Source organism: Ursus americanus, chromosome 32 (assembly GCF_024610735.1).
Source record: "Ursus americanus isolate L20-20 chromosome 32, mUrsAme1.1.p, whole genome shotgun sequence".
Lineage (NCBI taxonomy): Eukaryota > Metazoa > Chordata > Mammalia > Carnivora > Ursidae > Ursus > Ursus americanus.
The window spans coordinates 33,131,044-33,143,757 of NC_142158.1; the positions used below are offsets into that span (position 1 = coordinate 33,131,044).

At 54.2% G+C, this 12,714-nt stretch overlaps 1 protein-coding gene across 4 annotated transcripts in view; it reads right to left on the reverse strand.

Moving 5' to 3' along the window:
- The window catches only part of BTBD9 (BTB domain containing 9), a 407,526-nt gene that overhangs the window by 13,370 nt on the left and 381,442 nt on the right, over positions 1–12,714 (reverse strand). The window contains exon 10 of one of the 4 annotated variants that reach the window (XM_045786317.2): positions 9,586–9,664. The exons of the other annotated variants lie outside the window; for them this stretch is intronic. Coding sequence (XP_045642273.1) covers positions 9,586–9,664 — 79 coding nt within the window. The remainder of the gene's footprint in view (positions 1–9,585; positions 9,665–12,714) is intronic. 4 annotated transcript variants of the gene reach the window in all.

The window sequence follows — 12,714 nt, forward strand, 5'->3', positions numbered from 1 at the left end:
GGCTCCAGGCCCAGCCAACCTCCTGGGCCTGTCCTCGCCTTCAGATCCTTTCCCTGTCTTTGTTTTTTCAAGCGCCCCACTAAGCACAACCATGGACCAGGTGCTGAGCGGGGGAGAGGGGGGTGCAGGGGCGCCCCTGCCGGTATGCGTTTACTTCCTGCGAAGGAGGCGGCATCGTGCCCGGCATCGTGCCCCAGGTCCCAGGAGTGAGCGGCGGGATCCAGTCTCAGGGCCGAGCCGCTCTTGAGCCCGCTCACCCCTCTGCAGAACAGCGTGCTGGCCCCGAACCCACCACGGCACAGCGCCAGACGGCCCGCCAGCTCCCGGGCTCCTGCCGCAACACCACCGCGTCGGGCACCCAGACAGCGGGCCCGACTCCGTTCTTGGGAGCAGGGGTGGGAAGTGAGCCTGCTGCGCGGAAACTGGCTCCTTCCCAGGAGCGGCCTCCCACCCCCCGCAGAAGCGCCCAAGGGAAGAGAGGCTGCAGGGCCTCTGCTCTGTCCACACGGAAACCAGGGGAGGTAGCCGAGGGCTCGGGTGTCCTCACGACCCCCCGGGGGCGCGGGGTGCCCTCTGAAGCTACGGCCTGCGGGGCCGCACCCTTAAGCTCCTCTGCCTCCCTCTAGGGGGAACGGCCAGGTCCCGAGTTTCTCTTTGCCTACAAGCTGTGTCATTCCATTTCTTTCCCATGAACCTTCCCGAGACTGCAATACCCCTCGGAAAGGATGTGCCCAAAAGTGAATGAGGCATACAGGGCAGAGTCGCACTACTGATTTATGCAAAACCATTACCGCCGCCGCCGCATCATTTTCGCGTCCCCTTTTCGGCAATCATGTATCCCATTAGCCTGTGTGATTGCCGCTGCTCACGAAGGGGCACCTTCGCTGAACCAGCTTCAACGGCCTCTGGAGCTGTCCCCCGAGAGGGGCCGGCTGATTTGGGATGTAGTCGTGTGTACGAATCCGACACAGCCTTCCGCACTATCCGGGTGTCCTTTTTTGTAGCCCCTGTTTATTATCACTTTGCCTCTCCTCTCTGGGGGCCATAATCCTCGACACGTTGGAGAGCGTCTGGGGCGCTCTTTTCTCCGTGAGCCACCTGGAAAGGATGTGCACAGACGTGCGGGCCTCCGCTCGTGCTCGGGCTCTCGGTGCTCGGGCTAGCTCCTCGGCCGGCTGCCGGCCGCGCCTCCTTTCATTACGGGGACTCCCCAAGCACCATGTGCTCGACGGAGCTTCGAGGCTCTTAGAAGCACGGGAGCCTCGGCTAATTTTCCCAGGTTGCGCTCAGGGTCCACCGTGAAATGTAGCAGAAATTGGGAAAATTTAATAAATGTTGATCCATGGCTCTACCTTGCTTTTCGGGTTTCTCCTGAGTAATTTTCCCAGACTGCTTTCATGCCCACCAATACAAATAGGATTCCTGACCCGAGCTTTCGACTTACATTTCCAAGGTGACATATCTTGATAAAATACATGACCGCCTCTCAGGGATATCTGCCCATAAGTCAGGCACAAAGACATGGCTTCTGAACGCTGCCACCCTGAAGACCGCCTGCTCCGTTTTCCCTGAGTCTGCGGTGGTGACACATGCACCCACACCGCGTTCAACGAGCGCTCACGATCCGGACACCGGTGACAATGACATCTTTCTCATGCCCACGGCAGGAGCACAGGTTAAGCGTCTGTCTGCAGGCTGTGGGGATGTTTCACTTTTCGTTCCTCTAAAAGTGAAGTCCAAGTGTCTCCAACAAAACACCCCTTTTTATAAGCATCTGTCCATATTCATCCGAACAGCCCAAAACATGGTTTTCAGTTAAGAAACCCTTTTCAATGGGAGACATTTCCAGATTGTGAACAATACTTTTTCAATATTGCTTAGGGCTGACAGGACGCCCAAACCATTGTGTACAAGCACCTAATCCCAGTAGGTACAGGAGTACGATCCTTCTCTGACAGAGAGGCTAACCAGTCCATTTGCTCTGTTCTCTCTCGGAGTCTCTGCCCCCGGGGATGTTTGCTTCAGTTCTCGCGCTGACCAACCAGGAAAGCTGGCCTGGAGAGCCAGCCTGTGGCTGTGTGGAGGGACACCTGCCTTTCGGGGCTTAGAGCACAGCCTCTAGAGGATGCCGTAAGGGGGAAACCCCAGGGGAGCCAGGGGTGGAGGGTGTGAGCAGACCTGGTGGGGGTGTCTGGGCAATAATTATCACCAGGTCAGGAAGGAGTTTTGTTGTTTAAAACAAAACAAAACAAAACAAAAAGAGTCCCTTTCCCTGTTTTTGTGTTTTTCTTCTTCACTCGAGCCACATGTTGCTATGGGAACGAGGATGGCACTGGGACCCACAGCCACTCACCGGCCTGACAGAAGCCTGTAAATAAATTCTGCCTCACTGCAGGCTCCGTGCTGAGTGGTCCTGGAGGGCAGCTCAAGCAGCCACTTGCAGACTCTCTGTCCTGCGGGTGCTGCAAGTTCACAAGCTGCTTGCTACTCCCTGCACGAGCCCGGGGAGTCTGCGACCGCCCACCCTCCACGACCCCCTGCCACCCAGTCTCATCCGTGTCTCTCCAGTCCTGAGGGCCAGGCTCATGTGGTCCATTTTAGAGATGAGGAAGCCCCTTCCTCAGGCCCCAGCCTCTGTCTCCGTCCACGTCAGCTGTGCCGTTGGGCTCCCTGGCTGCACGCCGGCTCCAGCACGGACGGCTTGCTCTTCACTGGCTGACTGCTGGAGGCCCTAAGCCAGGGCCCTGCCTTGGTTTCTCTCCTAGATCTGGTGCGGACTGGTGCCCGAAGTGTGCCCACAAGAGCCGTCTGCTCACCACCTCTGTGCTGGGCACAGCACTTCTGTGGCTTTACCATTATTTACTGTGCCTTTTTGGGAAACAGAGCAGTCTGGATGTTTTAGGATGTTTGAATTGCCCGAATTCAAATCCTGGCTGGCACTCGCCAGCAGGATGACCTTGGGCAAAACACTTAACATCTCTCAGCTCTAGTTTCATCAAATTTTCTTTTGCAAATGTGCAGCTTATTGAATAACTATAAAGTGAATGCCACGTAGACTCCACCAGGGTCAAGAACCCAGGAACATTGTGGGTGTCCCTTGCTCCCTCCACGTGGGCGGCACTTCCTGATCCAAGCCTCCCCACCCCGAGGAAACCACAGTTCTGGCTTTAATAATAATTATTCCTTTGCTTTTTTTTAAAGAAAAGTTTAACCACCTGTGTCCACATCCTTATACGTGATAGCTTACTTTGGCCTGTTTTTGACGTTACAGGAACATAATCCTGTCTGGCTTCTTGCCTTCGACATGCTGGGACACTGACCCTGCGCGTCACGGCCCGACGATGCTTGCCTCAACCGCTCTCCCTGGACGGATGACGGCAGGTGTCCTGCTTGGGTCCAGTACGAGCAGTGCTGCTGTGAGCATCTTTGTTCTTGCATCCGGAACGTGTGTCAGAGCTTCTTCAGAGCACACACACAGGTGTGAGATGCGTAGCCTCAGGGCAGGCGTGCACATGTTCAACTCGAGTCGATGTCGCCGTCACCAAACCTCTTGAGCAGCTGCCTCGGTTTATGCTCCTGCGGTGCTGGGGGCGGACCGCCGCTGTGCCCCATCCTCGCCGGCACTTGGTACTGAGCTACCTCGTTTTTAAAAAGTGGGTGAGAATAGAATCTCCTTCACGTATGCCGGTTAGGTTGTGTAACGAGCCTCAAGGGTGTGCAGTAGGGCCTGGCGCTAGTAAGTGATCAGTAAACACAAGCCGCAATTGCAATTTACACTGAGAATAGCTGTCACTATGCGGGTCTTCAACTAGGGCACGCGGACGTATGTGGCATATGTACCTTTCCACGTACAAAAGCGTCTGGTTTCAGAAACTCCCCAGTGTGGCTGCAGAAGCCTGTCTTGGAGTACCACGGGCTCTTGACGGTGACAAACCGTAGTACTAAATCCTTGCCTTTGGTGGCTGATGATGCACGAGGGAGAGACAGATGGACAGACCGAACACTTCATTCACTCCCTCCGCCGACAGGCACTCCATGCGTACACGCACCAGGCCCATGCGAGGTGCCAGGGACACACAGATACATATGACAGCCCCCCTCCTCAGCTATGTCCATCCAGTGAGTGAGAAGGAAGCCTGAGAGCAGCCGACAGCCTGGCAATTCCCTCCACAGCTTTGGTTACTGACTTGGTAAAGGCTCTTGTGTGGGTTCCTGCAAGCAGGTCCCCAGTCTTTCCATACTGCAGACAGTTCATCCTTCCCACAGTCCTTCTGTCCTCCCAGGGGCTGTCTGTGTCCCTGAGCTCTCTGCCTACTGAAAACTCACTCCAGAACTTGCTCTCAAACCCAGGCTTCCATAGAAACCATAAAAAAGCCAAAATTAACAACAACGAAGAAAACCAACCCCCAACCCCGAAACAGGTGTAACTTCTGTTTCCTTTAGTACACGGACTGGGTTTCAGAGGTCCCCAGGCAGATCCCGTTCGGACCCGGTCTGATCTCTGAGGATGGAGGTGTGCGCCTCTGCGGCTCTGCTACGATCATTGCTGAAATGGGAGGGAAGGGGTTGGCGCGGGGCACCGCGTCCCAGCCGTCATGGCTCAGCCACGGTCACCCGGCGCGGCAGCCCTGGATCCGCCAGGACGTGCGTGGCGCCGGCCATGGGGCCCCGGTTCTACCCTTTCTCAGACAAGAGAGGCTTGGAGAGGGGAGAAATGTCCGCCCCCTGGGCACTCAGACTGAGCAGCGGTTGAGGCAGATGGGCCACTGCGCTGGAATGAGACCAGCGTCACGCGCCTGAGGAAGCAGCCGAGGAGGACCCTTGTGGCTGCCGGCCCCAGGGAGTCAGACAAATGGAAGCAACTGAAGGAGGCAGGACGAGAGGGCGGCCGTGTCTGCCATCTAGTGCTCAGCGTGACGGGAAGACAAAGGAGGCCCTGCGGGCGCACAGGAGCCGAGCAGAAAGCATCCGAGGGCGGAGGCGGCGGGCCGAGCCATGCGCGGGGCACTCGGGGCACGGGGCCCCTACGGCGCGGACGATGACAAAGCACATGCTGGCGGGGACGAAAGGAAGCCATTCTCGGGGCTGAGATAGGTGGCAAGGAGGATGCCAAGTACCCAAGGGGCCGGGGGTCACCGAAGGAAGTGGCGGGGTCTGTCAGGTAAGCATTAGGGAAATTTATCGACAGGGGTCGTCAACGTAGCTAAAAAATGCACTGAATTCCCCGCTGCGGGCTCACGGAGGAAGATGAGAGACAGATGCCAGCAGCAGACAGACGCTTCCCAGAGGACAGGGATGAAATGCTGCAGGAAATCAGAAGCGTGCCAAAACAGGTGATCAAGAAATCTGAGCCTCCGCTGTGGCTGCGGCTGCTGTCACCCCAGAGCCCGATGGGAGGGAAGGGGGGACATCGGCACGCGGACACTGCACGTGGGCCTCGCCCACAGCAAGGCCTGGCCGCCGCGGCGGGACACACTCGTCTACGCTGGGCAAGGAACCCCAGGCTGTTTCAGCTTGGTGTGGGGTGGGGTGGGGCTCTGCTATTCCAGCAGCGGGCGGGATGTGGAAGTCGGGGTGGTTTCCAGCACCACCAGCGCACAGCTGCAGGTGGCCCCCCTCCCGCGGACACACGGTGCCGGCGCTTTCCACCTTCTGCCCAAATAGCCCAGCACCACCCCCTCCGAATGCTCTTCAAGTCACAGGCCCCCTGAGCGAGGCTCCCCTTGCCCCCCTCCCCAGCTCCTCTCTGGATGGGGCAGCACCTGCAGAAAACGGTCTTCCGTGGGGGATGTGGCAAAGTCATTCACCCACCGTTCTCTTTCTGTTACCCACACGTGCAGCTACAGTTCTTGAAATTACCGAAAGCCCTCGGTAACACTCGGTATCTGAGGGTCCTGGCTCTGACTCAACGAAGGCTGTGGACGTCACTTGGCAAACAAGCAGTGGCAGGCCGAGGAAACCCTGCCTCTCCCTCTACAACCCTCCCCTGTGAGAAAGCAGCCACCATGACCCCAATATTCTGATTGACGGTGGGGTTCTGGCTTCCATGGGACTAGAGATGGGGCTTGTCCTGGACCCCTCCTCCATTTTTGTGTCCTGACTGTGCCCCCAGCCTCCTTTCCCTGGCTAGCTGTGCCACACTCTCCTCTGGGGCTGCCTCCCCCAGGAGTCCTGCTTGACCAACCCTAGTCACCCCTCTTTCCTTAGTGCAACCTTGTGTCTCGCATCTCTGAACGCCACCACACCGATGGATACACACTCCCACTGTTCTCTGAGACAGGTGATACTCTGTCCAAAATGCTGCCCCAGAAACTAGCGTGCTGCAGGAAAGAATGTTCTCTGAGCATTTGCTACATTCTTCTTTTTTTTTTTTTTAAGATTTTATTTATTTATTTGACAGAGAGAGAGAGACAGCAAGAGAGGGAACACAAGCAAGGGGAGTGTGAGAGGGAGAAGCGGGCCTCCTGCCGAGCAAGGAGCCCGATGTCGGGCTCCCTGGGATCATGACCTGAGCCGAAGGCAGACGCTTAACGGCTGAGCCACCCAGGCGCCCCCGTTTGCTACGTTCCTGATTCCCAGGGAGACTCAGCACTTTTGTGCCTTCTTATGTGCTCTGGGAAAGACAGTTTGTGGGTCCTGCCTACTGATCCCGTTCATTATTTATTTTATGATTTAAGACGTTCCCCAGTTGGCAACACCACATTGAGGATTTCTTCCCCGAAGAAACCGGTCTTCATGTGGTCACTGAGGTGAGAGGGTGAGGGCTAAACTCTGGGAGACCCTCGTCAGATTGACCCCAGTGCTCCTTGGCCTTCTCTGACCTAGAATTGCTTCTGCTGGAATACCTAACTGCAGAATCCCATGGAAGAATTAAAGACAGAACAGTCTGGAGTTCTTTTCAATGTATTACATAAGAAATAAGCGACTGCAAATGAAAAATATTCAATTTTACCTTGATTTAGTATTATGTAAAGATAAATTGTTTTCCAATTTGGTACATGATAAACACATAACTTAATATAAATTTAAGTGGTAATAAAAATTGAGATTTATTGGCAAAATTTAAAAACAGGCTGAGTAATGTATGGAATTGTTGAATCACTATATTATACCCCTAAAACTAATATCATACTTTATGTTAACTATACCAGAATTATAATTTTTTTAAAAGAAAAAAATATGATTTAAAAATATGATGATATTTGGTTTGGGGCTCAAATATACATTAACATACAGATTAAAATTTACTTTCATTACCTCATCAAAAAAAGTGCTTTTTATGAACTAATGTTTACAGTTTTTTAATTTTATGCCTTAAAAAAATCTCAGTTTGTTTACTTTTATAATTTTCAGGTCTGTGAGATGAAGAGGTAAGAGAGAAAGTTTCAGGCTTCTGTTTATCAGCTCTTCTCTGCAAGAAACACATTGTAGGCATGTATCATTTTTGTTATAAATGAATAAAAAGGCAAAATGAATATAAATTATCACAGTATTTTCACTTTTTAAAATGCGTTTTGAAGCACCAAGAACACCTTGACGCGCTCTGGAGAACTCTGACCTGACAAACACGAATGCGTGAACCAGGCCAGCTATGTCATGGGCAGGGCTCAGCACAAAATGAAAATGTAGAGCCTCTTATTCAAAAAGCAGGAAAAAAGCTTTTTCTTTCCTCCCCCAGTTTCTTTCCTGTCCTGACACAGGGTTTTCCTTTGTGACTTCCTGCTGCAATGCGTTGGACAGGGGAACTCCTCAGGCCAGGGCAGACCCTCATAGGCGCCCGGGGCCCTATCCTCGGACTCAGGTGAGATTCATACCAGACCCTGACCCTCCCTGCAAACGTGCGGGGCCCCCACAGGGAGTGGAGGGTGGCAGTGGTCATGGGGAGGCTAAAAAGGGGAGGCTGGGCAGGTCCAGGCACCAGGGGTCAGGGGTGGGTGGCTGAGAACCTGTCCTGGGAAGGTCTGAGGGGGCAGAGGGGGGCCTGTGTGCGAGCTGAGGCTCCCAGCCCCTGGCGAATGCTCCGCTGTCCTATGCGGCTGCCCTTATAAAAACAAATTCATAGGTAAAATTATGAAGAATTTAAGATGGTGCTGGTGAGCATGAAACCCCAAGCACAGAGCCCCTTTTGGGTGTGGAGCCCCACGCAGCTGCCCTGGTCACATGCCCAGGACGTCAGTCCCAGACAGATCTGAGAAGAGCAGCTTAAGGTGAAAGTGCAGAGCAGTTACTGTTTTGATGCCTTTCGTCTCCCTCTTGAGTTTCAGCCTTACTGTTCCTCCTGATTCCTGTCTTTAACTAGCGGTCCTTCAGAGGTTCACACTAAACACACACGACTGCATAAAAAGCAAGGGCGTGATAAGCAGATGAAGTCAACAGCGTGGCCATATGCTAGACACCAGTGTCTGGCCACTAGTGCTCACTCAACGCCCACTCAAAGAACAGAAGAGGTAAGTAGTTAACTTACAGGTGACTGGCACTAGTCTCACCTTAAATGGTGTGCGTGAATGCCCAGGTGCCTGCGTAAGCCCACTGGGAATACAGGCTATCGAGGGGAGGACAGTCCTGGTATGTCTGGCTCAGTCCTGGTTTATACTTGCTGTCCCGGTATAATTATTAATAGTGCCCTCCCTCACACTCAGATGTCCTGGTTTCTCGATTCACCAAGGACACTGTCTTCTCTTTTTTTTTTCCCATTTATTTTTAATATTTTTAAAAGATTTTATTTATTTGAGAGAGAGAGAAAGCACGCGAGCACAAGCAGGGAGAGGGGCAGAGGGAGAGAGAGAATCTTAAGCAGGCTTCATGCCCAGTGCAGAGCCTGACGCAGGGCTCAATCCCACGAGCCTGAGATCATGACCTGAGCCGAGATCAAGAGTCAGATGCTTAGAGCCACCCAGGCGCCCCCTGTCCTCTCTTCTGATCCAGAGGAACCCAGTGCATTTCTCTGGGGCCATTTACATTCCGGAGAAAACAGCATGGCAATGGTTGAGGCGCAGGCCCTTCACCTGACTGCTGCCCTCAAAATAGGGGAAAACAATCCGTCCACTCTCCCCTCGTTAAATCCCAAAGTAAACATCTACAAACGGCATGGTCCACTGGAATGATCCGGGCCTGGATGCCGGGGGAGGAACAGGCCCAGTCATAAACATTTCTCTGCAGCCTGGCATAGGATGGAAGAGACAGAGAAAGCCAGCGATCGTCTGCCACAGCGACCCCGTGGGGCTGAGGTTCCTTAAACACCATGTTCACAGGGCCAAGGGACCTCTGAAATAGCTGTTGTCTGGAGGACGGAAGACTCTGAGGATAGGATGTGTGACCTCTCAAGGTCTCTGTGGTTGCCGATTCCACAGGGACGCTGGTGGGAGTAAGCAAAGCCATAGGAGTTGGCTTTCATTTCCTAGTGAAGAGGCATCTAGAAATGATGATGATATCCCCCCTGTGTAAGAGCAGGCCTTTCCTCTGTACCAAGCTGTCTGAACAGCAGGCCATGAGCGGGGAGAACAAACAGCTCCACGTAGTCGGGATGCAGCATTTACCTGTACGTCGCGAAACAGCACGGCGTCGCCCCCGAGCAGAGACCCTTACCTCATTTGCTGTGTTGTGCGTTCCCACGATTCGGATGAAGGAGGCGGGCTGTCTTTCAAAAGTTACAGACTGCCAGGACCTGTGAGAGGAAGCACAACCGTGTGCCCAGTTAGAAGGTACCGGTAGCCCGGCCAGCAGCGCAGGCGGGACGAGCTAGATGCTGCGGACGGAGCGCTCCTGTCCTCCACCCTCAGGAGGCCTGCGACAGGACGGACGGGGGAACAGGACGGGGCTCCACCTCGCGTGTCTGAGGGAGGCGGTCAGCACCTAGGTCCCCACTCAGAGCGCTTCTACCTTCTGCGAGGGCAGCCGGGAGCCCCCAGAGCTTCCCATAAGCAGGCACACAGTACAGTCCGAGTTCACACTGCGACAGGAGCGTGGCCAAAGAGAAAAGTGATCAGGTTGATGGGGGTTCATACAATACATTCCCTCACCTGAGAAACGGGCCCACCTCAGGGGGCTATTGGCTGAATGGGTGTGCGTCTGAGAGGCGTGGGGGGTTCTGGGAGGAGAGTTCTGAACCAGAGCAGGAATGTGGCCTGGGCGGGGCAGGGCAAGGGGAGGGAGAAGTGGGGGTCTCTCACTGCCGTGTGAACCCTAGACTCTTCTGTCTGAACCTGCCCCATGCAGGGGATGGCACCTGGGGAAGAAGAGGAGGTTTCTCCACAGGGCCTCCCCTTTACCGCTTCCAAAAGCACCCCCCGCCCCCAGGGCTTATTCTCAGGACCAGCCAGACTCTGGGTGGGCTCAAAAGCCAGCTCATTTAAAGCCCAGCCAAGCAGGCCCTAAACAGCCCTGGAGAGGAGGAGCTCCGCTCTTGGTTTAACGCTCCCGGCTCATCAGAATGCGCTGGAGGAGAGCACAGCACCCACGACTGTAAACTCCAATAATATTTTCTGTAATAAATGTGAGGAGTTCACAGTTGTTGCCGTCCCTCCTCCGCTCACACAGTGGAAATGCCAGCTGCTGGGAAGCTGTTTCCTGTAATTGTCTAATTACCAAGTAATGCTACCAAGGAAAATATATGTATTTGTGGTTTGTTTTCTCCCCCTTTGGTTTCAGGTGTTCCATCTTCTCTCTCTCTCTCTGAGCCTCCCACTGAGACTGATTCACTGCTGCCTGGACACCCAGGCCCCTTAAGGTCATTAAAAAGTCATTACCATCCTGTGTGCAAAGTCTGTGCTTCTGAAAGCAGTTTTCTGGAAACTGCATAAGAAAAATCACTCTCTTTGTAAAAATGCCATTATTCATATATGAAGGTGATGCCATCTGACCATCCCCAGAGCCTGCACTCCTGGCCCATTTTCTCGGTGGGGGACTGTTTTGCTCCCAGACCCACACAGCTCCCTTGGGGCGTCTGCTGGGTGGGATGCAGCCTGTGGGCTGGGGCAGGCCTACAAGGGAGGCCCTGTGGGGCTTCGACCCTGGGCCTGCGCTCCCATAGGCCTGTCACTCCTGAGCCAGGCTGTGTGGCTGACAGATGGGCATCCTCCCGCCGGCAGGTCAAGGGAAGTGAGAGGTCCACGCTGCGTGGGGCAGCAGACGCCCATCCCCACTCCTAAGGGAAGCTACGGCACACCAAGGCTGGGCCACCGCCTGCGTCTCAGGAAAGGGAGACGCAGCCAGGTCAAGTGACAGCAGCCACTGACAACTATCATGTTCAAGTCAGCTTCACAAAAGGACTGGGGTGCAGAGGGGCTGGGAGCGGCGGAGGTGGAGGCCGTGTTCTTAGATTTCTAGCTGCGGGCCTCTCCAGAAAATCTTCGAGAGCTTCCGGACACGAAGGTCCGACTCGGCACCTGTAAGCTAGTGATGCTCAACGTGCCCACGGCTCCGAGGGCGCAGGCGGGTCCGAATCAGGCCTCCTGACGTCCGGCGCCTGCTCCCCCCACAACACGGCCGGGAACCCAAGGCAGCGAAGGAAGGGAGGTCTGGCCGGGCGTGGCCGCCTCCGCCCCTCGCCTGTGCTTGGGGACGCGGGGCAGCTGGGCAGCAGCCTGAGCAGGAGGGAGCACTTGTGGAGTGATAAGATCAGAAGGCCTCAATGTAACACCAGTCCTCCATTACACTGCATTAATATCTGATCACATTAGAGTTCATTTTCACTAACACAGCCTGAGACTTGAAAGATGATTTCATTTTCAGCAAAACTGGATATCAGTAGGAAGGGGCGCAGGTTAGGATGAGGTAATGGGCATCTGTCCCTCCCCAAATATCAGATCCCATTTGCCCTCAACTTCTTCCAAACCACTTTACATGCTGCTCGATGGGGAATCGATAAGGTGGCACCGAAGTCCACGTCGGGGCCACATGTGCAATCACCGCGCGACTCGAGGATCTCTCGGCAACAGGACACTACCGCCATCAGTCCCCGCGAGGCTCCACTGCCATTTTTATTGAGCTTTCCTGAGAGCTGTATAAACTATCCCTCCTCACCAAGCCCCCTGAATCCCTTCCTTAGTAGCTAACACGCCCAGGAAGACGACGGAGCTGCAGGGGCACAGCACCCACCTGGGTCACGGCCAAGACTGGGTGATGGGAGCAAGTGTCTGAACGGGAGCAACGGGTGTCAACAATATGTGTGGTCTGTCTTTGAGCACTTACGACAAAACAGGAAGCCCCACCCGCACTGAAGTCCCAAGCCTGGCACTGGAGGCTGTGCTCCCCTCTCCTGAGCTCCAGTCTCCTCTGTCCAATGCTGTCACCGAAGAGCCCCTCGAGGGAGGTCCCAAGTCCAGGAGACCGTAAATGCGGACCTATACACACGTGTTCAGAGAGAGGTATCGACATAGGCATGGTGGCCAAAAGGCGATCAAGATTTTAGCTTTGGATGAAAGAATGTCCAGAGACATGTACTAGACTTTTGTACTTCTCTTTGCTGTCTGAATTTGGTAGAATGTGTATTTAAGTATTTTCTTAAAAGTACCTATCTTGCCTACTGCTCAAGGCTTTAATACAGACCATGAACTAGGGGTGGTTTGGCACATTGGTTGACACCACGGGCTCTGGGTTAGAATCTCAGTTTTGCCCTTTTCCCAGCTCGGTGACCTTAAGCATGCTGCTTAACCTCTCTGGGCTTCAGTCTCCTCATCTGTAAAATGAAGACAATAAAATATCTAACTTTTTTTG